At 40.0% G+C, this 21,073-nt stretch overlaps 1 protein-coding gene across 2 annotated transcripts in view; it reads left to right on the top strand.

Annotated features, from left to right (window-relative positions):
• The window catches only part of NPC1 (NPC intracellular cholesterol transporter 1), a 28,907-nt gene that overhangs the window by 6,861 nt on the left and 973 nt on the right, over window positions 1-21,073 (top strand). Inside the window, exons 2-24 of one of the 2 annotated variants that reach the window (XM_074879590.1) lie at window positions 512-634; window positions 1,893-1,999; window positions 2,599-2,774; window positions 3,681-3,848; window positions 4,492-4,741; window positions 6,657-6,733; window positions 7,395-7,765; window positions 8,128-8,354; window positions 8,888-8,988; window positions 9,960-10,062; window positions 11,015-11,204; window positions 11,612-11,794; window positions 12,513-12,627; window positions 13,428-13,555; window positions 13,645-13,785; window positions 14,355-14,444; window positions 14,557-14,747; window positions 15,507-15,622; window positions 16,205-16,334; window positions 16,724-16,924; window positions 17,816-18,047; window positions 19,105-19,218; window positions 20,719-20,881. In XM_074879590.1, the coding sequence (XP_074735691.1) occupies window positions 512-634; window positions 1,893-1,999; window positions 2,599-2,774; window positions 3,681-3,848; window positions 4,492-4,741; window positions 6,657-6,733; window positions 7,395-7,765; window positions 8,128-8,354; window positions 8,888-8,988; window positions 9,960-10,062; window positions 11,015-11,204; window positions 11,612-11,794; window positions 12,513-12,627; window positions 13,428-13,555; window positions 13,645-13,785; window positions 14,355-14,444; window positions 14,557-14,747; window positions 15,507-15,622; window positions 16,205-16,334; window positions 16,724-16,924; window positions 17,816-18,047; window positions 19,105-19,218; window positions 20,719-20,881 (3,697 nt within the window). Of the gene's footprint in view, window positions 1-511; window positions 635-1,892; window positions 2,000-2,305; window positions 2,368-2,598; window positions 2,775-3,680; window positions 3,849-4,491; window positions 4,742-6,656; window positions 6,734-7,394; window positions 7,766-8,127; window positions 8,355-8,887; window positions 8,989-9,959; window positions 10,063-11,014; window positions 11,205-11,611; window positions 11,795-12,512; window positions 12,628-13,427; window positions 13,556-13,644; window positions 13,786-14,354; window positions 14,445-14,556; window positions 14,748-15,506; window positions 15,623-16,204; window positions 16,335-16,723; window positions 16,925-17,815; window positions 18,048-19,104; window positions 19,219-20,718; window positions 20,882-21,073 lie in introns of those variants that run through there. The other variant, XM_074879600.1, reaches the window with a different exon arrangement.

Raw genomic sequence — 21,073 nt, 5'->3', positions numbered from 1 at the left:
CTTCATCCTGTCACTGTAAGTGACTGAGTTTGCAAGAAGGATTAAAAGGTGACAAGAGGAACTGAAATATTGCATATAAGCAATACACTTCTCTCCATGTACACTGACTTGTGCTCTAAAGTGAAAGTTTAACTTACTAATCATATGCATTGTCTTGTATGAACAAATTATTTTCTATATCACCTTATTTGGAGATGCTTTTCAAGTATTAGGTTTTTCTTGAGCAACTCTTATACTTGGTCTTAACTACAGACAGTGCACTTCCTGCTTCTAGGCTGGACAAGGAAGGGTGGGGACCTGAGCTGGAGATCGGTGGTGATGTGCACCCTGTCAAAAACATGTGTTTCTGTTAATGGGTGTTTTAGATAGTACATGCTGATGTTTAAATTAGCATGAAGGTAGCCAATCTGGATTGTAAATGACTTGTGGAAAGGTGGCACATAAACTCTACAATAGCTGAGGAATTTGGCAACTATTCCTTGCAGTTAATCAATTACCTCGTGTTGATTAGGTACTTCCACAATCGTGTGTCTGGTATGGTGAATGTGGAGTTGCTTCTGGAGACAAGAGATACAACTGTGCTTATGATGGACCACCAATAGCACTACCAGAGGATGGCTATGACTTAATGCAGGTGAGCTTCTTTTGGAGGTCTGCTGCTAAAAAATTTCTCCTACACTTCAGACTTCTGTATTGGGTTCTGTAAGATCTGTACTATGACCTTTAGCTTTCTCATCCTAACTTGATGAGAAAGTGAACAGATTATCTCTGATTTCTCAGGTATAGCTTGTAGCCTCAACAGTGTGAAAGTAATACACCTCGGTTTCTGTTCAGAGATATGAGAAGTCTCCAAAACGTGTGATTACAGGCTTTCACAGACATAACCTTAAATATGGGATTGTTTCACTTTCCTGAATGTTCTCCTCACTGGTTTGAGCACTGTTTAGTCAGACTGTTTATTGTAGGACTCTTCCAAAGTACGATACATTCCACAGTTATGCCCTTCTAATATCTAAAGGACAAAACTTTTCCATCAGATGATGATTCCTGATCTGTTCCTTAAATAGGAGGGCAGTAACTGGCACTTATTCAAATGGAGCAAACCTGGACAAAGTTCAGTCTCCTTAGCTATGCCTAGTGTGAGACCATTGATTCCTTATCTGGGCTTTAGCTATCAAAGTGAACAAAACCATGGTCAAAATAGAGTTTGTGTGTTTGATGCACAATATAGGATGATATTGCCAGACTTGCCTTCTGGCAGATGATAGTTCAAAACTTTTAAAGTGTGAAATAGCTATAAACAATGGTTTGGCTGGTGGCAAGAGTGACTGAAATATGTAGATGAGGTAACTACTGTTTTGTACTGTTTCTGAAGACTTAATGTACAGTTCCTGTGTGTTACTATCAGTTATACCTGTATTAAATGCATTTGTCTCTTCTATAAACTGACATGAAATAGTTCTTCCAGGTAATCAATGATTTTGTGGTTAGTGGCTTGTCTTCTGAGACTTCAGTATCTGACTCTCTGGAAGGTGTAGTAGAGGATAAGCTGCAGGAATACTTTCAACTTGGATAAACATGTGTTGTCCTCTTACTAATAGACTCTCAAATGCCATTATCATTCTATATATAGACCCCGGTGACTAAAGATCATCTGAAGGAGCTTTTTAAAAGGAAGTGATGATGCCTTGAATAAAAGAAGTGATTCTTCTCCCTATTCTCTAAAGAATCTTGTTGGCTAGACTGCTTATTTTTTTCTATGCATCTCCCACAGCAACAGTTACTGTCTTCTGAAATATGTTGAAGCAGAACCCATAACTATAGTGAGATCTGAAGTCTTAAACATGCTTTTCCTTCCTTCCCTCCTGATCTCAATACTGTTTTTGTTTAAGGAACTCTGTCCAGGTTTATTCTTTGGCAATGTTAGCACTTGCTGTGATGTTCGTCAGCTTCAGACCTTGAAAAACAACTTGCAGCTGCCTCTGCAGTTTCTCTCCAGGTATGCTAATGAATGGCAAAGCAACTAGAGCTTTATAACATAATAAAGTATGTTAAGACTCTTCTGTTTTGAGTACGCTGTAGAAAAGGTGGTAATTTCGTTTAAAGGCCTATTGGAGCAAGCTCTTGGAGAGACTTCCTCATCCATATCAGGAGGCTTTAATTTTGTGAAACAACTGCTTTCAGTCTAGATTGAGTGAGTTGGTAGAATAAACATTACCTTAGTTTGTCTGAAGCTACTGTATTTGTAATGAAGCCTTCAGAAGAGGGTGACATAAAATACTGTTTGTTTTTTTTGTTCTAACAGAAGCCTTCCTGCTAGCAGCAGTTAAATTTTCTGTCAAATTCTGCTTGTATCTGCTATTTGGGGTAGGCAATTTTGCTAGTGAATGATGTTGATGCTACTTATGAGTATTAAGTGATTTTTTTTTTTTTTTTAAGCACCAACTAATGTTGTATTGCTGACTAAAAACTTGCAGAACTTAAATGTTTTGTTCTGTCACTGAGTGGAATGTTTACACTTGCTGTGTAGGTCAAATCAGATATGCCTTGCATCTTTACCTCTTAATCTGATTGCTGTTCATTGACTTTCCTACGCAGGTGTCCATCATGTTTTTACAACTTGATAAACCTCTTCTGTGAACTGACTTGCAGTCCAAATCAGTCTGCCTTTTTGAATGTTACAAGCACCATACCTTATTATGATCCAGTTTTGAAAGAGAACAAAAGTAGCATCACAGAGCTGCAGTACTTTATTGGAGAACACTTTGCAAATGGTGAGTAAACAGTGTGTTAATTTACCTAGGTTTTTGTCAAGGTAACAAGACCAATACTTTCTCAGGAAGAATTGGGAGGAGGAAACATGTCTTTGACTGTCTTCTAAAGTTTAAGGCATCAAATAGGTACCAGCAGGTCCCCCTTAAAACTGCTGGAACACTAACTTCTGCCTGGGTAGGACGCATTATGCTGATGCTGTTAATAACAGTGTTTTTGAAGACTCAGACGAGACTGGACATCTATACAAATGGTTAATAACTGATAACCCTGATTACTCTAACTTCAGAAAAACAAAGTTGTTGCCAAGTACTGAATGTCCAAAGCCTACCTGATACTGAGTCTGGCAAGTATGATAAAGTTTGTACAGAGTGCACTACAGTGGGTCTCTAAGAATTTTATTTGAGAAGTTTGTGATTGACTGTTCTAGTCATTTGTCAAATCCAAAGATTTTTTTTTTGTTCCTAAGAACAAATGAATTTGGGTTAAAGCTTGAAGCATGAATTCAGTCTCTGTATACCTTGCAGTAACCTTTAGTCAAGTTATGAGACACTTGAAAGTCATATATGGCCTACAGGTCAAAAGTACCTTAAATATTTGTCATGACTTTCCCTGAAAGGAACTTTATATGAAGTACTGTTCCCTCTCAAACAGTAAAGTAGGTTGTAGTGTAATGCAGATTCAGGTGGCCTACAGAGTAGTAACATAGCTGTAACAAAGCATTGCAACCTTGAATACTGAAAGTACAACTGGAAGCATTATCTCAGTATCTTAATATGTTGTCTCTTGAAAGCTATAAGCATGTTCTTTGAACTTGGTGAGTCTGTAATTATTGGAAATACTTGGAATGCTCACTTAGAATCATTAAATCAATGTTGTTATTTTTTGTCTTCATGCACTCTTCCTAGCAATGTACAATGCCTGCAAAGATGTGGAGGCTCCATCAAGTAATGTTAAAGCCCTGGGGCTGCTGTGTGGGAAGGATGTCAAGGACTGCAATGCAACCAACTGGATTGAGTACATGTTTAGTAAAGACAATGGACAAACTCCTTTCAGCATTACTCCTATCTTTTCAGGTAAGAAACTGAATAGTCCTTGTCTTTGAAGCTTCTGTCAAAGGCTATGTGCTATAGCTAGTATACTGATTTGTTAAAACAGCTGCCCAGCAATGAATGTCTGCAGTCAGAGACTTTCAAAGAAATATAAGATAAACTGATTATCTTTTTTGATTTCTGCTTGGAAGTCATACTTTGTGCTTGCTTTGTATGCAGCTTCTTGCTGTATAGATCTCTCAAACTCATTAAGGGATAGACTGAGCTTAGGCAACTGAATAGCTTGTATTCCTTGGGAAACTAGGGCAGTACCCTAATCCTTCAGGATTTCTTTGTAAGGAAATTGTTACACCTTTCACAGTCTGAACAGATGAGGAGGATGACAGATCATTGCTGGGATGACAGAAGTATGTGCTTATTAGTTTTACAGACTGAAGTGTTCTAAAACATGACCAGTCATTTAATTAATAGACAACTGTAAAGAGTTGGTACCTGCTATGGAAGAGGCAGTGTCTTCTTCAGCTGTAAGACCAATAAAAGCTACTTTATATAGAGGCTAGGGACTTTCATATAAAGGGCTAACTCATTTAACTGGGAAGCTTGTGTTGTGGAGATCTGAATTTCTACCTGGTAGTAAACTGGCTCTGCAACTTGTGATCTGTCACAGATGTTCCTGTCCATGGAATGAATCCTATGAACAATGCTACCAAAGGCTGTAATGAGTCTGTGGATGATTCGACAGGACCATGCAGCTGTCAGGACTGTTCAATTGTGTGTGGTCCAAAACCTCAACCCCCTCCATTGCCTGCTCCTTGGCTTTTGTTTGGTTTGGATGCTGTGTATGTCATCATGTGGATCTCCTACATGGGATTTCTACTTATATTTTTTGTACTCGTTTTTGGAGTCTGGTGTTACAGGTAAAGCATTCAAAATGCTCAGCTCTGAAGGTCACTTGCCTTTTTCCTGAAAACTTCCTTTGCCCAGGACACAATACTTATGCCTCTACTTCTTCACCCAGCCAAAAGTCGTGTTCTGTGGCAGGTGCCACAGACAGGAAGTGTTCTAACATCTAAAACTGTGTAGTAAAAAGTGAACGCAGAAATCAGTTTAGTTGCTGCACATCTCTCTCAATATCCTTAGCTACAGGATCAAATACACAAATCTCCAGTTTTCACAAGCAAGAACTTGAGAGTATGCAGAAGTCTGGGGAAATGCATATATCTGCTTAATCTGATTGACTTTAAGCCTTTGTGGTAAGGAGTAAAGTCTCAGAACTGTGTCTGTTCTTGGATGGTATGCATTAAGAGACCAGAGCACTGCCTGCCAGGAGCAGCGAACTGCCTTTATGCTTGAATGTTAAACTTCTCTGGAGGCTGGGGTTTTATAATGCTTAAGAGTGAGTCAGTACACTAATAAACTAATAACTTGGAGAACCCATATGACTAAGTAAAAACACAATCCTGTTCTTTTCCTCAAATCACTTGTTCCTTAAGTTGTAATTGGAATGAGCTGGAAAATTTCAGTGATGGAGAGGCCTGTTTGCCACATGCAGTGTTTCATTAAAACCTCCATTACTTCTGGCTGTTGTTACATGTGCAACAAAGGGTTTAACATGCCATACTTCTTGAGGAGATGTGGCTGAGGGGGAAAGAATCACTGAAAGTTTGACTTAATGGGATTGTAGGAACTCCATTCAGGATCATTGTGGGAGAGCAAGATCTGGTGTTGACAGCCACATATGATCATAACATCGTTTTCCTGCAGACTAATACTTTGAAACAATCACTGCTGTATTGCAAATTAAGCCGTGAATACTTTTCCTTACTCTCCTGTTCTGAAAAAAAACTAAACTAAAGCCGAGCTTCCAGTAATTATAGCATTTTGTAAAGTAAGGGGCAGCAATCCAGCTTCTCTGTGGTATGTGATACTCGCTAATAAAGTGCACAAGTAGCTGTAGCTATAAATGCTTTGATGTGGATGTGCTAGCGATCCAGAGCATTGGAAACCTATTAATATTTCTTAATAGCGTTTTCTTGAGGCTTCTAATATCCATAAATGTGGTACTTTTCAGTGCAATTTAATATTGTTCAAGTATGACTAAGAATCTGAAATTGCTGTATAGCGATTAAGTCTATGTGGAAAAGGATAGTGGGTACAACAAATTTATGACATGCTCAGCAGCCTTATCTTACTGGTCAACATACCTAGTAAACTACATTAAATAGTAAGGGTGTTTGAGATGTCTGGTTTGTAGCCTGAAACCTCCTGCCATAATTGGAGCACTGATTAGATTACCGTGAGGAGGCTATTGAACTTACCCAGGGCAGGATGTAATCAGGAATGAGTATAAACAATATAGATCTATTATAAGTGTTCTGTGCTATAACTTTCCTGTCTTCAGGAAAGGAGGAAAGTACCTTACTTTTTTTCCTCACTTCCACATTTCTTCAGGCTAAGTAGGTGTAACTTAAGCAGTTTGACTAATGAAGTGAAATAATTCTAATGATTTCTTGCAAATGTTATCACTGATCAATTTAAAGAGATTCTCTGTGATGTTAATGCTACTGATCTTCTAAATAAGCATAAAGAACATGTGCTTGATCCAAGCCAGAGAAGTTTATCAAGACAGCCAACGTGTCTGCAAGATGTTCCAAAGGACAGCTGGAGATGACTGTTCTTGAGTTGGATGAGTGTAGGGGGAACGTGGTGCCTATAGATTCTAGAGGAGTCAAATATCAAATTTATTACTAGGATTGGACTCTATTCTTACTGTACAAACCCCAAAAGACACCTTTTTGGGAGAGCATGGTAACGTAGCTCTTTGTCTTGCAGGAGGCGGCACTTTGTCTCAGAGTACACACCCATTGACAGCAATATAGCCTTTTCTGTGAATTCCCATCGTGACAATGGTATGTCTTAGATTAGAGCAATAGATCTATTAAAAACTCAGTGTGTGTTCCCTTCCTGTGGATAGGTTCTGGAATTTTAGCTTTGTTAGGCCATATAATCTGTTCTTACAGGGCTTTATTTCAGTCTTTTGGCTAGTATATCTCTTCTTTTAGAGTAGTACTTAACCCTGTTTTGCTGGATGCTGAAAGCCCTGGTTGCAGAGTTTATAGATCTAGCTGTGCTAATAGGAAGTTTTGGAGTGCTTTGTAGCTGGGGCAGAGGGGGCAACATGATACTAAAATCGATTTGGTCGTGTTCTGACCCATCCATGTATCCATTCAAAGCATGCCATGTTATAGAACTGTAGTTTAATTTGGGTAGCAGCTGAGGTAGCTCATTTTAATGCTTATGTATCTTTTAGCTGTCTCCTGCCTTTATTTGCTGTGACTACTAATGTCAAAGACAATCTTACATTAGAAGGGGCAGTGTTAGGCACAACCTGGTTTCTGCCCCCTTGACCTCAGTCAAGGATTGGTCCCCGGGTCTGACATCAGCATAGATGTAGCTTCTGGTGCTTAGTACAAACAGAGCTAGAATAAAATTTCATCTTCCTAGTGGATTTCAAGAAGATTCTGCTTAACTGACTTGTGAACATTTACTGTTCACTTCTTGCTCTTACAGGGAAAATCAGCTGTGGTGAAAGGCTTGGTGAAAGATTTGAGAATGGCCTAAGGATGACATTCACATCATGGGGGGCTTTCTGTGTCAGAAATCCACGTCCTGTTATCCTCTTCTCTGTGGTCTTCATAGCAATGTGCTGCTCAGGCTTTGTATATATTAAAGCAACTACAAACCCTGTAGATCTCTGGTCAGCCCCAAGCAGCCAAGCTCGCAAGGAGAAGGAGTACTTCGATGCACACTTTGGGCCTTTCTTTCGTACTGAACAACTTATTATTCAAGCACCAAACAGCCATCCAGACACCTATTCGCCTTACCCATCAGGAGCAGATGTACCTTTTGGCCCTCCACTTACCAAAGAAATTCTCCATCAGGTAATTGAGACTTTCCAAGAGCAAAGACCGAAACATACCTAATGGGTATAACCTTACGGAGCTGGCTTCCATCTGTAATGCCATGTGTCCATCAAAACAATCACTAAATATTCATATTAAAAATCCTAGTCTTGCTGTAAAAGCTTTTTGCTGAAAATCTTTCTGTTAGAGGTAGACTTGCAAGCTAAGTCCCAGTAAGCATTCTTGGTGTGAACGTGGAAATAATAGGCTTAGTAATGTACTTCTGTTGCCACCGTCTCTGGAAACTTACAGGACTATAGCATGGCCTTAAGTCCTGTCTTGCAAGGAAAATGCTTTCTTGTGCTGTTCTTAAACTACAGTTTAGTTTGTCTTTTTTCAAGGTACTGGATTTGCAGGATGCTATTGTCAACATAACTGCTTCTTTTGACAATGAGACTGTAACGCTGAAAGACATTTGCCTGGCTCCTCTTGCTCCCTACAACAATAACTGCACTATACTGAGTGTACTCAACTACTTTCAGAACAGTCACTCTGTTCTGGATCACACTGTTGGGGATGAGTTCTTTGTCTATGCTGACTACCACACTCACTTCTTATACTGTGTTCGGTAAGTAGTACAATTACATGTTTTTTTCAAACTGTAGGCCAACTAGGTCTTTGTCTTTCTGGCAAACAAAACTAGCTAGTTCTCATTACCCCCCTTGAACCTTTTCTTACCCCTTTGTAAACTTGCAATACTATGTGGAACTGCAGATTAGTGTAGGTTGCTTGTGTTTCTTTGTCTTAGTGCTTCAGCAGGAGTTACGTTTTAATCAGGTTTCCAGTTAAGCTTCGTTTGGTGCAGGCATTGGCTCTGGAGAATTAGAGTTTTGTCACAGAAGACAGTTTCTAAGCTTTTGCTTCAGTTTATATAGTTCAGTTGGATAGCAGCTACTCCTTGTCTTAGAAGCTATAAGGAAGACACCTTTAAAACTGTATTTAATTTCAAAGCGAACATAGCACAAGGCAATGTATCACTAGCAGTCTTACCTCATTTCTCTTGATAGTTATAACACAATTGCTTTAAACTTTTTTTGTTCTGTGGTGCTGTGCCTCAGGTGTCAAGCAGAAGCTAACAATTATTGTTGGTGATCTCTTTAGGGCTCCAGCATCACTGAATGACACAAGCTTGCTTCACGATCCCTGCTTAGGAACATTTGGTGGACCTGTATTTCCATGGCTGGTGTTGGGAGGATATGATGGTAGGTGGCAAAACAGCATTGCAGTTTAGGTCTTGAGAGTACGTACTTGTGTGCTGTCTTCAGCTCTAAAGGTGCATTCTCACTTAACACAGATGTTTAAATGCACTCCAGAGAAACTAGAGTTTTGTTAAACTTTCAGTAAGTAACAATATTTTAAATAACTCTTCAGTAGATCCATGCTGAGATTGAAGGCAAACTACTCTGGAAGTGCAAAACGCAAGCAGCCTATTACTGGAACATACTACTTGTCCTGTTGACATGTATGCAAATGGACAGTCTGCTTTGGGCCTGCTAAAGGATCTCTAATTTCTGGAGACTAGATAAAGACATGAAGTATCTCAAGTTGACGTGCTGGGATGTGCATGTATTTTCCTTTTGAGTTAGAATAAATTTTTGTTGCTGGTGTGACAAAGCAGTGAAGAGTAGACTAAGGTGTTCACAAAGGAAATCTTTCCGTAATTATTCTGAAGCCAGAATTTTGTTCAAGCAGTTTATCCAGTTAAACGTAACTTGGTAGATACATCAAACACAAATGTGCTAAAATAGCCTTTGAAGGCAAGCCCTTCTTGATTAAACTGTAGGGGTTTTGTACTTGCTTTGAATAAAATCTAAGTATGCAAGAGGCACAGCATTTAGGAAACCACATCCTGTTGCTCATTAGATGGAAAGCTGTAAACTCTGGTTCTATAGTAGCCCCTTGTCTAACCATGTAATAGCTTAATGTTGGAGTGCCATGAACATGGTAAATAATGAATAATCACTTTTGAATACAATCTGGAGTGCTTATCAGTTTCTCTTCTGATTTCAATAGTGTGTTTGAGAACTCAGTGTTGTTAAACAGATTGCATTTAACGGGGTTGTAGGGATGGGATTGTTTTGGACAATACTCACTTTAAACTTAATTGTACCTGCCTGTACTGAAATGTAAGCTCCATTTCATCATGCCTGACATTTTTTTTTCTCCTTCATAGATGATAACTATAGTAATGCTACAGCTCTTGTTATTACTTTTCCTGTCAACAACTACTACAATGACTCAAGAAAGCTAATGAAAGCCTTGGCATGGGAAAAAGAGTAAGTAGGCTTCCTATATTCTGAAATGCATATGTTACTTAGAGCAGCTTTAAATATAGATACATGAAAAACACCTGTACTGTACTGACAGTTTCTCAGTATAACTATGGGGATGTTTTGAGAGGCAGCAAAACTGGTGAAGGACAGACTATACTGGTCATAAGACTCATATCCGGTGTACTTCATTTGCTTTGGAAAGATAGGTTCTAGTCTTGTTAGTGACCATCTAGTCTAGTAGTACTTGCTAATAACTAACTTTAGAAAGGATTTGATATGTTTTACTTTGGTAGAATTACCCAAGTAGACTCTTCAATCTGCTGGACTGTTAATCATCATCGGAAAAGTCCAGCATTATCCTGTAATACTTAAACTGTAATTTTTATAAACATCTTCCAGATGAGGATCTAAAGCTTCCATCCCTTTCACTGTCTTGAAGAGCTGATGTTGGCTTACACGGGCCAACTGCTCGGGCTAACAGTTCAGGTAAAAAGTACTGTAGTAGAAAGTCTCAGACTAAGTACAACTAGTGTCTACCTGTGTCATAAGCACCTCTCTTCAGTTAGGGGAACTGAAATGAGGGCTAATAAGTTGTTCAGGTACTGTAAGCAAGCTGTGGTCATATTTCATGTATGTACTTCTAGGTCTTAGCTTTGAGGAAAACTGCACTGACCTTGCATAAACTATTTCAAAGTGTATCTGGTTGTCCTCAAGCTCTGGAGAGAACATGGAAAGTATTTCAGCATAGTGTATTTCTAGTGCTTGGAGTAGAGTTCTAGGGATGTGTAGCCAGCATGCCTCTCAAAAAAAAAAAAAGTCTATCAAAGTACTATTTGGCCACAACGTACTCTGTACCACACAGATAATTTAAATTTGCCTTCAACTGACTTCCGAGTATTTCTAATACAAGATGTTTTATCTTTTAAAGTGTTACTGATTGGGGTTTATTTTTTAGGTTTATTAACTTTTTGAAGAACTATGATAATCCCAACTTAACTGTATCGTTTTCTGCTGAACGGAGTATTGAAGATGAAATCAATCGCGAAAGCAACAGTGATATCAGCACTGTGTTGATAAGCTATATTGTAATGTTTGTGTACATCTCTGTAGCTTTGGGACATATCCAGAGCTGTAGAAGACTGCTGGTACGTGTATAGTTCTCATTGCTATAAACACTGAAGCTACAGCTTGCTGACTAGTTTTTCTTAGCTTTAGGTGACTTAAATATTTGCAGAATGCTTGTATTCAGTCCTGTCTTAAAGCACTGAGTCCTCCTGGAGCAGGAGCTAGGGGTAGCATTGTCCTTCTTGTCTTGATAAGTCATGGGTACTTCATATCCTCAGCTAAGTATTTTAACTGTAGATGTGCAATTAACTTCAGCTTTAAGGCTTGTAGCTTCAAGGTTCTTTTTAAATATCTGGATCTTCAAAAGAACCAGAACAGTAAGCTTTCTACTAACTACACTAAATGTAAGAATATGGCTTTTACCTTTGCTATCATCTGTCCTGTGTGGTGATGATGGTTTGGTTGAGAGTCATTACAACTTTTTCAGGTGGATTCAAAGATCTCCCTGGGCATTGCAGGCATCCTGATTGTACTGAGCTCAGTGGCTTGTTCTGTAGGCATCTTCAGCTACTTTGGAATCCCACTGACACTGATTGTGATAGAAGTAATTCCCTTCTTGGTGCTGGCTATTGGGGTGGACAACATTTTCATTATAGTTCAGACACTTCAGGTATGTATTCTTTCATACAGACTCTTCTAAATGTGCCTGTCGTATTTGAAGACTGTTAACTTGGAACAGAAAGTTTTCTGCATTCCATTACTCAGCCCAGTCTGGGCAACTCTGGACTCTGACAGCATATCTAGTGGTTTTGAAGAGAGCCAAGATTATATGTACATTCAACCTCCACAAAAAAAAAGATTTAAATCTCCTGCTTTTTCTTACTGCTGGTTGATATCAAGCACATTTAACATGGTTTCTGCTCCACATACTAATGATGTAGAAATGAATAATAATATTAACGTCCTTCTCTGGTAGTTGTAGACTTGACTACTTTTGATCACTTGTAATTTTAGCATATTGTGAGCAGTAATCATGGACTAAACGACATGCTTCAGACCAGGGACTTCTGGCACTAAGTCTTAGTGGGTAATAGGCTTTCTAATTTGACAGACTCAATAACTCAGTGCAACTGGCACTGCCTTTGGCAAGTGTGTAGTTTTGACTGATGTTCTGAACTTAGTATTGTAAGTTGGAAGCAAGGCAACAGGGGATGTTCATGCTGCTTTTGTGTTAAGAATCTCTGCTTTTATTTTAACTCATGTTAGTGAATGCAGTGAAAACTATATTTTATTGTTTTGGATGTTTGAAAGTTTGCAGGAGGTTTTAAACCATATGAAATTGCTTTCTAAATTGCATGATTCCTAATTATAATAAATTACTGCCTTAGAGAGATGAGCGCCTTCAGGGTGAAACTCTGGATAAACAGATTGGCAGAGTCTTGGGAGATGTAGCACCCAGTATGTTTCTCTCATCTTTTTCGGAGACTGTGGCATTCTTTCTTGGTAAGATTTCTTTAATATTTGAAGATAAGGGCCTTATCATACCTGCATGTTGCAAGAATAAATGCAAAACTAAAATATAAAAACAAAGCAAGAATTTGTAGAGGAAGTTTAGCTTAGTTGTTCACTGCTATAATCACCCACCTCTGTGGGGATAGGCATTGTAGTACTTTAAGAGACTGGCACAGTTAAAAAGATCTAATTTTGGATCTGTCAAGATCTTCAGCTTGGAAGGGTGGAGCTTTTTACTGATTTGTAGTGACTGACAAGTCTAAACTTGACCTTAGTAATATATCAAATATCAGGGTGTACAAACTCCTGTATTGCATTCAGTCATCTTGCGACTGCTTAGAAAAACGCCCCTATGACAGATTATGTTTGAGGTTTACTCTTGCAGTATGTGTTAAGGCATATCTTATGTTGTTACCCCTCAAGTATAAATTGGCCTTCTTTCATAATGAACTTGCTATTGGTTCAACTTGCATTGAGTGGCTTACTATTGAAGCAAGATCTTGCTTGACAGCACTCCTTAGCTACCCTCCTACGCAGCCTGCACAAGACTTGTAACTTTGGAATGGAGAAATGTCTTAAAGCTAGTCACTTCTTTGCACAGCCTTAATGCTGTCAAACAGGTCAAAGGCAGCAGTTGTAGCCAGGCTTATATCAGCTGTTTTCTTTACTCTGAAAAGAAGGGCTCTTTTGTCCTGCTGTAAGGCTAGCACTTAAATTGGATACCTGTCTAGAAAATGCTCATACGTTTCTAAGAAGGGAGCTTGCTTAACAAACTGGGTCACTTCCTTCAGGGACACTGTCTACGATGCCAGCGGTTCGCACATTCTCCCTTTTTGCTGGAATGGCTGTGCTCATAGACTTTATTCTTCAAGTCACTTGCTTTGTAAGTCTCCTGGGCTTGGATATTAAGCGTCAAGAGGTGAGTATAAATGTACCTGTAACTGCAGTGTAGTAAGGATGGCATGTTCTGCAGAACCACGCTAAATCTGACATTTCATCCATTTGCAGAGGAATAGACTGGATATTCTGTGTTGCATCAAAAGCAATGAAGAAATGAGTGGAGTCCAGCGTTCTGAGAGCATCTTATTTCTGTTCTTCAAAAATCTGTATTCTCCGTATCTGCTTAAGGATTGGATGAGACCAATAGTAGTATGTATGCTCTGTTTAAAGTACACAGTCATCTAAACTCCATCCAAAGTGCAGTGAGCCTGAAAGTCTGAATACTGAAGAAGAATCTTCAACACAATGAAACAAATGAAGCTTCTAGTATTTTTGCTTTCGGCATTAATACTGGAATAAGCTTTTGTAACTGCAGGAGTATTTCTAGTAAATAGAGGCTTGACCTTGGATTGTCCAAAGGCCAGATTTAAGAGTTGCATTACTGTCAATCAAATCATTCTGGGCATATGTCAAAAATCAGCACGTGTTGGCTCCTACGCTGCATTAATCTGGAGTGTTGTTGCTGAATCCATGATTCAGTTTGAGGTTACTGTGCTTATTTACAGAAGGTGTTTGGCTTATCTTTCACGGCTGCCTTCTAAGTATAAATTTTGCCTTAAGACTCCAAAGGGAACTCTGAGTAGCTGGGTTTTACTGCCACTCTTGTAGTAAGCCTGGGTAGCATACTTAAAATAAAGCCTCTTTGCATGGCCCCTATTAAATTCTATTGCTTGTTGTTTCTGTTTAGTTCTCGCTTCCATGAATTTTCTTTTTTGCAGATAGCAGTGTTTGTGGGTATTCTGTCGTTCAGTACAGCAGTTATACACAATGTAGAGATTGGACTGGATCAGGTTCTCTCAATGCCAGATGTAAGTCTTAAGATTGTATCACTCTTCAGCAATTTGTGGCTGAATTGAAACTGGTGTCTTGTTGTGCTTACCTCAACATGATGTAATAGTAACTCAAAACTTTCCCTTTAAGGACTCCTATGTAATGGATTACTTCAGCCAGCTCAGCAAGTACCTGCATGCAGGTCCTCCTGTCTACTTTGTCCTAGAAGAGGGGCACAACTACACCTCTTTGGAAGGGCAGAACATGGTGTGTGGTGGAATGGGATGTAATAATGATTCACTTGTTCAGCAAGTCTTCAATGCTGCAGAAATTGGTAGCTAGTAAGTTTTTCATGCTTTTCTCTGCATAGTCACATGGAAGAGATGTAGCTGACCAGTGTGTCCTTTTTAATTTATTTCCTGCTCAGCTGTTGATTGTACAACTGATGCTCTATTGTACTTTATACTGTGGTTTTGGGAGAGGGGAGGAAGGGAAGAAGCTGTGGCAATCTCATAGAATGAGGATGAAACCTGTCTGGACTGGTGGGATAATATTGATGTGCTTGGGTTTGGAAAAGGGATCCTTCAGGGAACCTGGAAACGGTAGGAAGAAAATCTCTCAGTATGGATAAGCTCTCCTGCAAAAAGACTTGCATGCTCAGCTTCTAAACTTGGTGGATAAACTAGCCTAGCAAGGCTAAGCAGGAGTTATAGCTGGAGTCCAGTAGCTAACAACTGAAGAAAGTCTCTTCCTGATTCCAACTGTATTTTGGTGGTTTTACTTCAGCCTAACTGAAGGAGGAGCCTTGCTTGAAAACAGAGGCAATGATATCTGGGATAGGGTGGGGCATAGAACAGATAGGGGAATGAAAAGCTGAGCTTGGTAGTGGAACTTGAATGCAGGGAAGAAGCTCCTGCTGTTTGCTAGGTGCAGCGTTACAAGCGAGACTGGCTCTTAGAGCAGGGTACTACATGGAGAGCTGAGTAGCTTGGACCAGAATGAGTTGATGTGGTGTAAGTCAGTGCTGGAGAGATCAAGGGATGTGTTCCGGAATGAAACATAAAATTACTGATGATGAATATGTTACATTATTTTACTAGCACAAGGATAGGCTATGCCCCATCGTCCTGGATTGATGACTACTTTGACTGGGTGAAGCCACAGTCATCCTGTTGCAGAGTCTACAATACCACTGGACAGTTCTGCAATGCTTCAGGTATTAGCATCTATCTTGTTGCTAGGGAATTAGCTTAGTTTAAGTTTCACAGCCAAAACATTTCATCATGCTCTGAATCAGGTGAATAGCTTTCTTGCTGTGAGCAGATGCCTCTTGAGTTGCCCTCTAATTTGTTTGAGCTGCTGTTTGAGGGAATTTAAACATTCTGCTGGAATGCTGCAGGTTGAAGATAGCCTACCTAGACAGCCAATGTAATAACTATTCCAAAAATAACTTGTCATAAAAATTTTGATCCTTCTGCTAGTTTCATTAGAGCACACAAACTTAGCGCTCTGTTTTTGTTTGGGTCCTCCAGTTTGGTATAATCCTGATAGTTCAGGTCCTTCAGTTTGATCTAATGTAGATAGTGCACAAGTAACTGAGTTCTCTGGTAGCCCTTGCCTTAGTAGCAATAACTGAAGGACTACAAATTTTATACAAAATTTCAGTGCTGATCTGTTACTTAATTGATGAAAATGCTTTTTATGAAATTGTATCCTGTAGTACTGCAAGTCAGAAGTTGCTAGTGTTAGGACAAAGAATTCTTGAGCCTGTAACTCACCTTCTTGCTGTATTTCTTAGTCACTGATCCATCCTGCACTCGTTGTCGACCACTGACTCAAGAAGGCAAGCAGAGACCACAGGGCAAAGACTTCATGACATTTTTGCCAATGTTCCTATCTGACAACCCTAATCCTAAATGTGGGAAAGGGTAAGAGCCATATTCTATGTATCTTGCTTAGACCACTATGTCAGAGATACTTACTCTGGAAGTGTCACTTCTGTCTGCAAGGTTGCATATCTAATGCCCTTTTAAAAGTCATACAAACATTGACATCTCGCCTGTTCTGTAGCATTTTCTGAAACAAAACTGGGAGAACAAATGCATCATCAACTAAATGGAACAGCAGCTTTCCCCTGTACAAACAACTTCTGTAGTCAGTCTGTTCTAGGATATCCTGTGCAATCTTGAAATGTATTGTGCTCTGAAGCCTTTATCTGTTTTGGAAACTTCGAAACAAGATTATGAGTTATAAAAGCTGGTACATTTGAATGGTGCTTACTGACATTGACATCTAAAATGTTACTATGTTTATATAGAGGACATGCTGCATATAACTCTGCTGTCAACTTCATTAACAACAAATCTGATGTGGGAGCTACTTATTTTATGACTTACCATACTGTACTGAAAACATCATCTGATTTTATTGATGCTATGAAGAAAGCTCGGGTTATAGCAGATAACATTACTGAAACCATGGGCATCAAGGAGAAGAACTACCGGGTGTTTCCTTACAGGTATGCTTAGATCTTTCTTGCCTTAGTGACAGATACTCAACTTGAGCAACTAAGAAAAGCTACTGGCTAATAACACCTTAGACTTGAGTCTTGGGTTTTGTCTAACAGAAGGTACTACAGAGACTCTGGAATGTCTAGTAAAGCTACAGAATTACAACTTGTGTCCACAGCACTAACTTCTCTTTACTGTGGTTGATAACTAACTAAAATCATGAAACCTGTCCTTCACAACAGAGGTAGCCCTGGCTTCAGCTTGGGCACTTCCTAGCTTTCATAGTAGGATTTAATATTTTAACTTAAGCAGATATGTTGACCTGGGTTGTTGCAAGCTGTAATGAGAACGTACTGACTTCAAACTTAAGTTATTTAAACCTAAAGCAAGGGCAGCAGTAATGTCAAGTACTGCTTATCTAATGCTTACATGATTAAGACTAAAGACTCTTATACAGAGTACCACAATGAAATTGAGTCAGAATTGGTATCTGTACAGCTGAAATACTCATCTCTTTGAAGCAAAGAATCCTATTCATCCTTATGGTCTCCCTGCATAATCACAGAATACCAGGTTGGAACAGACCTCAGGGATCAAATAATGAATCAGTGCAGATCCTGTGCAGTAGTTCCTGCAGTCTTCTGGGAACTACTGTAGCTGCTTATATTGAAGTGTGGGAACTACCCTGACTTCCAGATACAACCTTTATTTGAAGTGTTAGTGAGGAGTTGTCATCTAACAGCCAGTGTTCTACAGGAGTCGTTCCACTGATGCTGGGAAGCCAGTTCCTGCTGGTGACTCCTACAAGGAGGGAACTACTTTATCCTCAGCACAGAAGCGAATCTAATATTAGCATGCAACAAGGAAGATGGCTAACTAAACTTCTCTTCTTTCCACAGTGTGTTTTATGTCTTCTATGAACAATACCTGACAATTGTGCATGATGCTATATTTAACCTCTGCATCTCCTTGGGATCGATATTTTTGGTGACAACTGTGCTGCTTGGTTTTGAAGTATGGGCTGCTGTTATAGTTTCAATAACTATTGCTATGATAATCATCAACATGTTTGGAGTGATGTGGCTCTGGGGCATCAGCTTGAATGCAGTTTCATTAGTAAATCTTGTCATGGTAAGTTAACAAGTCATCCCTCTGCTCTTTCCAAGTCCTGAATAGTTCTGTGTCTTATGTATTCATGACAAGTATTATGATTATGTATTCATGAGTAGTACTTTCTACTAAACTTTGCCAGGCAGTTGAACAGTAGTGGAACTGTCTTAATACATCTAGGCAGCGTGTAGAAAACGGGTTTATTCCGACTAGTCTCTGTACTGATGAGATACAGCAATTTAACTGTAAGCTGTACTGCATCTGGCAGTAGTCTCTTCTGTTGTGCATCAACAGTTGTTTTGCTCCAGTGTAGGCTAGGTGCTGTTTCACATCAACAGAGGTTGTTCATGCCTCTGGTAAGGATACATAGGTTACTGTTAAGGCTTCTGCTCTATTTATGTTCTGCAGAGGAGGTCAGTGATGTGCCAGCACCAGTATTGTTCCCCTGTAAATGGGTGAAACACCTGGGCAGAAAGTGCCTTGGTGAAACACTCCAGAAGTTAGTTACTAATAGCTGAGTGCTAGAGCTCTGGCTTGTTCTCAGATCTGCCACAAGTCTCTAGAGAAAGTTAGGAGAGAGTAAACTGTTGCCCCGTGTTACAACTAAGCATATGTTCATGCAAGCCTACCTGCTAGATAAGTCTAAGACTTGCCAGCTGTTCAGTCAAGTGTTGTGAATGCCTAATCAGCTGAACTCTTATGGTATCAAATCAGGATGTATATTCGGTGTTATTCTAAAGCAATGTTATTGCAGCTAATAGCTGTAAACTTGACTTAGTGTTCAGCATGCACTGTATGGAAGCCAGCTATCTTCAACAAGAAACTTGTGTCCTCCAAAACCATCTCGTGTTCTGATTCCTGTTTAATCAGATTCATTGTCCATTAGTAATGACTAGTGCTAAAATGCCATACGGTACCAGCAACAGCCTCTAGAAAGCAAGTAACACTGAGCTTGTAACTTCCAATAACACTTTAACCTGCTAGAACCTCTCTAGCCTGTCTAGAGTTCTGAGTAGAGACCTTACCATCAAAGTGCTCATCTAAATGATGTTTTAATGTGTTTCTTTCTGCTTGCTAGAGTTGTGGTATTGCTGTGGAATTCTGCAGTCACGTGACAAGAGCATTCACTGTTAGTACTAAGGGCAGTAGAGTAGAGCGTGCAGAAGAAGCTCTGTCTCACATGGGCAGTTCAGTAAGTATATACTGGGGGGGGGTCAGGGGGTGCAATGAGCAGCCAAGTTACAACTGTACAGACTATGCTAATAGCAGTGCTACAGGCTTGGGGAGGAGTGGCTGGAGAGCTGCCAGTCAGAGAGGGACCTGGGGGTGTTGATTGACAGCCGGCTGAACATGAGCCAGCAGTGTGCCCAGGTGGCCAAGAAGGCCAATGGCATCCTGGCTTGTATCAGAAACAGCATGGCCAGCAGGGACAGGGAAGTGATCTTACCCCTGTACTCGGCACTGGTGAGGCCGCACCTCGATTACTGTGTTCAGTTTTGGGCCCCTCACTACAAAAAGGACATTGAATTACTCGAGCGTGTCCAGAGAAGGGCAACGAAGCTGGTGAAAGGTTTGGAGCACATGTCGTACGAGGAGCGGCTGAGGGAACTGGGGTTGTTTAGTCTGGAGAAGAGGAGGCTGAGGGGAGACCTCATCGCCCTCTACAACTACCTGAAAGGAGGTTGCAGAGAGCTGGGGATGAGTCTCTTTAACCAAGTAATAAGCGATAGGACAAGAGGTAATGGCCTCAAGTTGCGCCAGGGAAGGTTTAGACTGGATATTAGGAAGTATTTCTTTACAGAACGGGTTGTTAGGCGTTGGAATGGGCTGCCCAGGGAGGTGGTGGAGTCCCCATCCCTGGAGGTGTTTCAGAGTTGTGTTGACATAGCGCTGAGGGATATGGTGTAGTTGAGAATGGTCAGTGTTAGGTCAATGGTTGGACTAGATGATCTTCAAGGTCCTTTCCAACCTAGATGATTCTGTCATTCTGTAATATCCTTAAGTCATAAGGATGGCCTTGCCTTTTCTCTTTGGAATACTTGATTAAAACTTTTAAAGGTCAACCTAGGCTTCTGTTAGTAATAGGGGTGATCAAGACTCTGATTTTTATTCTGATGTTACTACTACTACCTAATAATGGAGAGCAGATCTAAAAGGTTTAGCTGAACTAGTAGTTTGGATTGACCTTGAATTGTCCCATTAAAATTTAAGTGCTGCTTCCTTCCAAATACTCAGAGGTGACTAGGAAAGGTGATTCAGAATATGGGATGCAAGTGGAGCTCTGGGAATGCAGGCAGGGCTCAGTATTTAGGCAGTGCCGTCATGTCACTTAAAGTGACCTGGCTGGGGTTGGAATAGACTGTTCTGGTGATACATGTACTGGACACAGGTAAGGAACTTCACTGGAATCTCAGTTACTTCAAGTAATGGTTTTCATCTGTATCTGCCTGAAGTAAAAATTAAACTAAAACTAGGTGGCTGTACAGATTAGAGTGGATTTTTAATCATACTGAGCCTGGCCTGCAGTGTCAGGTTCTAGTGGGACCAAGAAGTTGAACTCTTCTCCTGAGTAGTCTAAGGACTGACAGGGAAGGAGATATAGTGCATACAGGAGCCTCAGATTATGTAAGAATTTTAGCAGATGGATTACATAAAGCCCTACTTATCACTTAACCACTTTTTTTATTGACAGGTTTTCAGTGGTATCACACTGACCAAATTTGGAGGAATTGTAGTGTTGGCTTTTTCTAAATCTCAAATCTTCAAGATATTCTACTTCAGGATGTATCTAGCTATGGTTCTCCTGGGAGCAACACATGGACTGATATTTCTTCCAGTTTTGCTTAGTTACGTAGGTAAGATGGGACAGTCTGCTCTAAAACACACTTCAAACAAAACTAGCTGGCTACCTGTGGACACTTTCTCTCCATTAAATGGGAAGGATTGCAAGGATAAACAGTGCTACTTGAACGTGCCCTCTCTGTCATTCAAGTAGCCACTCTGTTGGAAAGCAAGGGTTGACTGATGGCAGCACAGGCTCCATGATT

Source organism: Strix uralensis, chromosome 1, assembly GCF_047716275.1.
Source record: "Strix uralensis isolate ZFMK-TIS-50842 chromosome 1, bStrUra1, whole genome shotgun sequence".
Classification (NCBI taxonomy): domain Eukaryota; kingdom Metazoa; phylum Chordata; class Aves; order Strigiformes; family Strigidae; genus Strix; species Strix uralensis.
The sequence above is the reverse complement of the archived record's forward strand: the minus strand, read 5'-3'. Positions and strand labels throughout refer to the sequence as shown.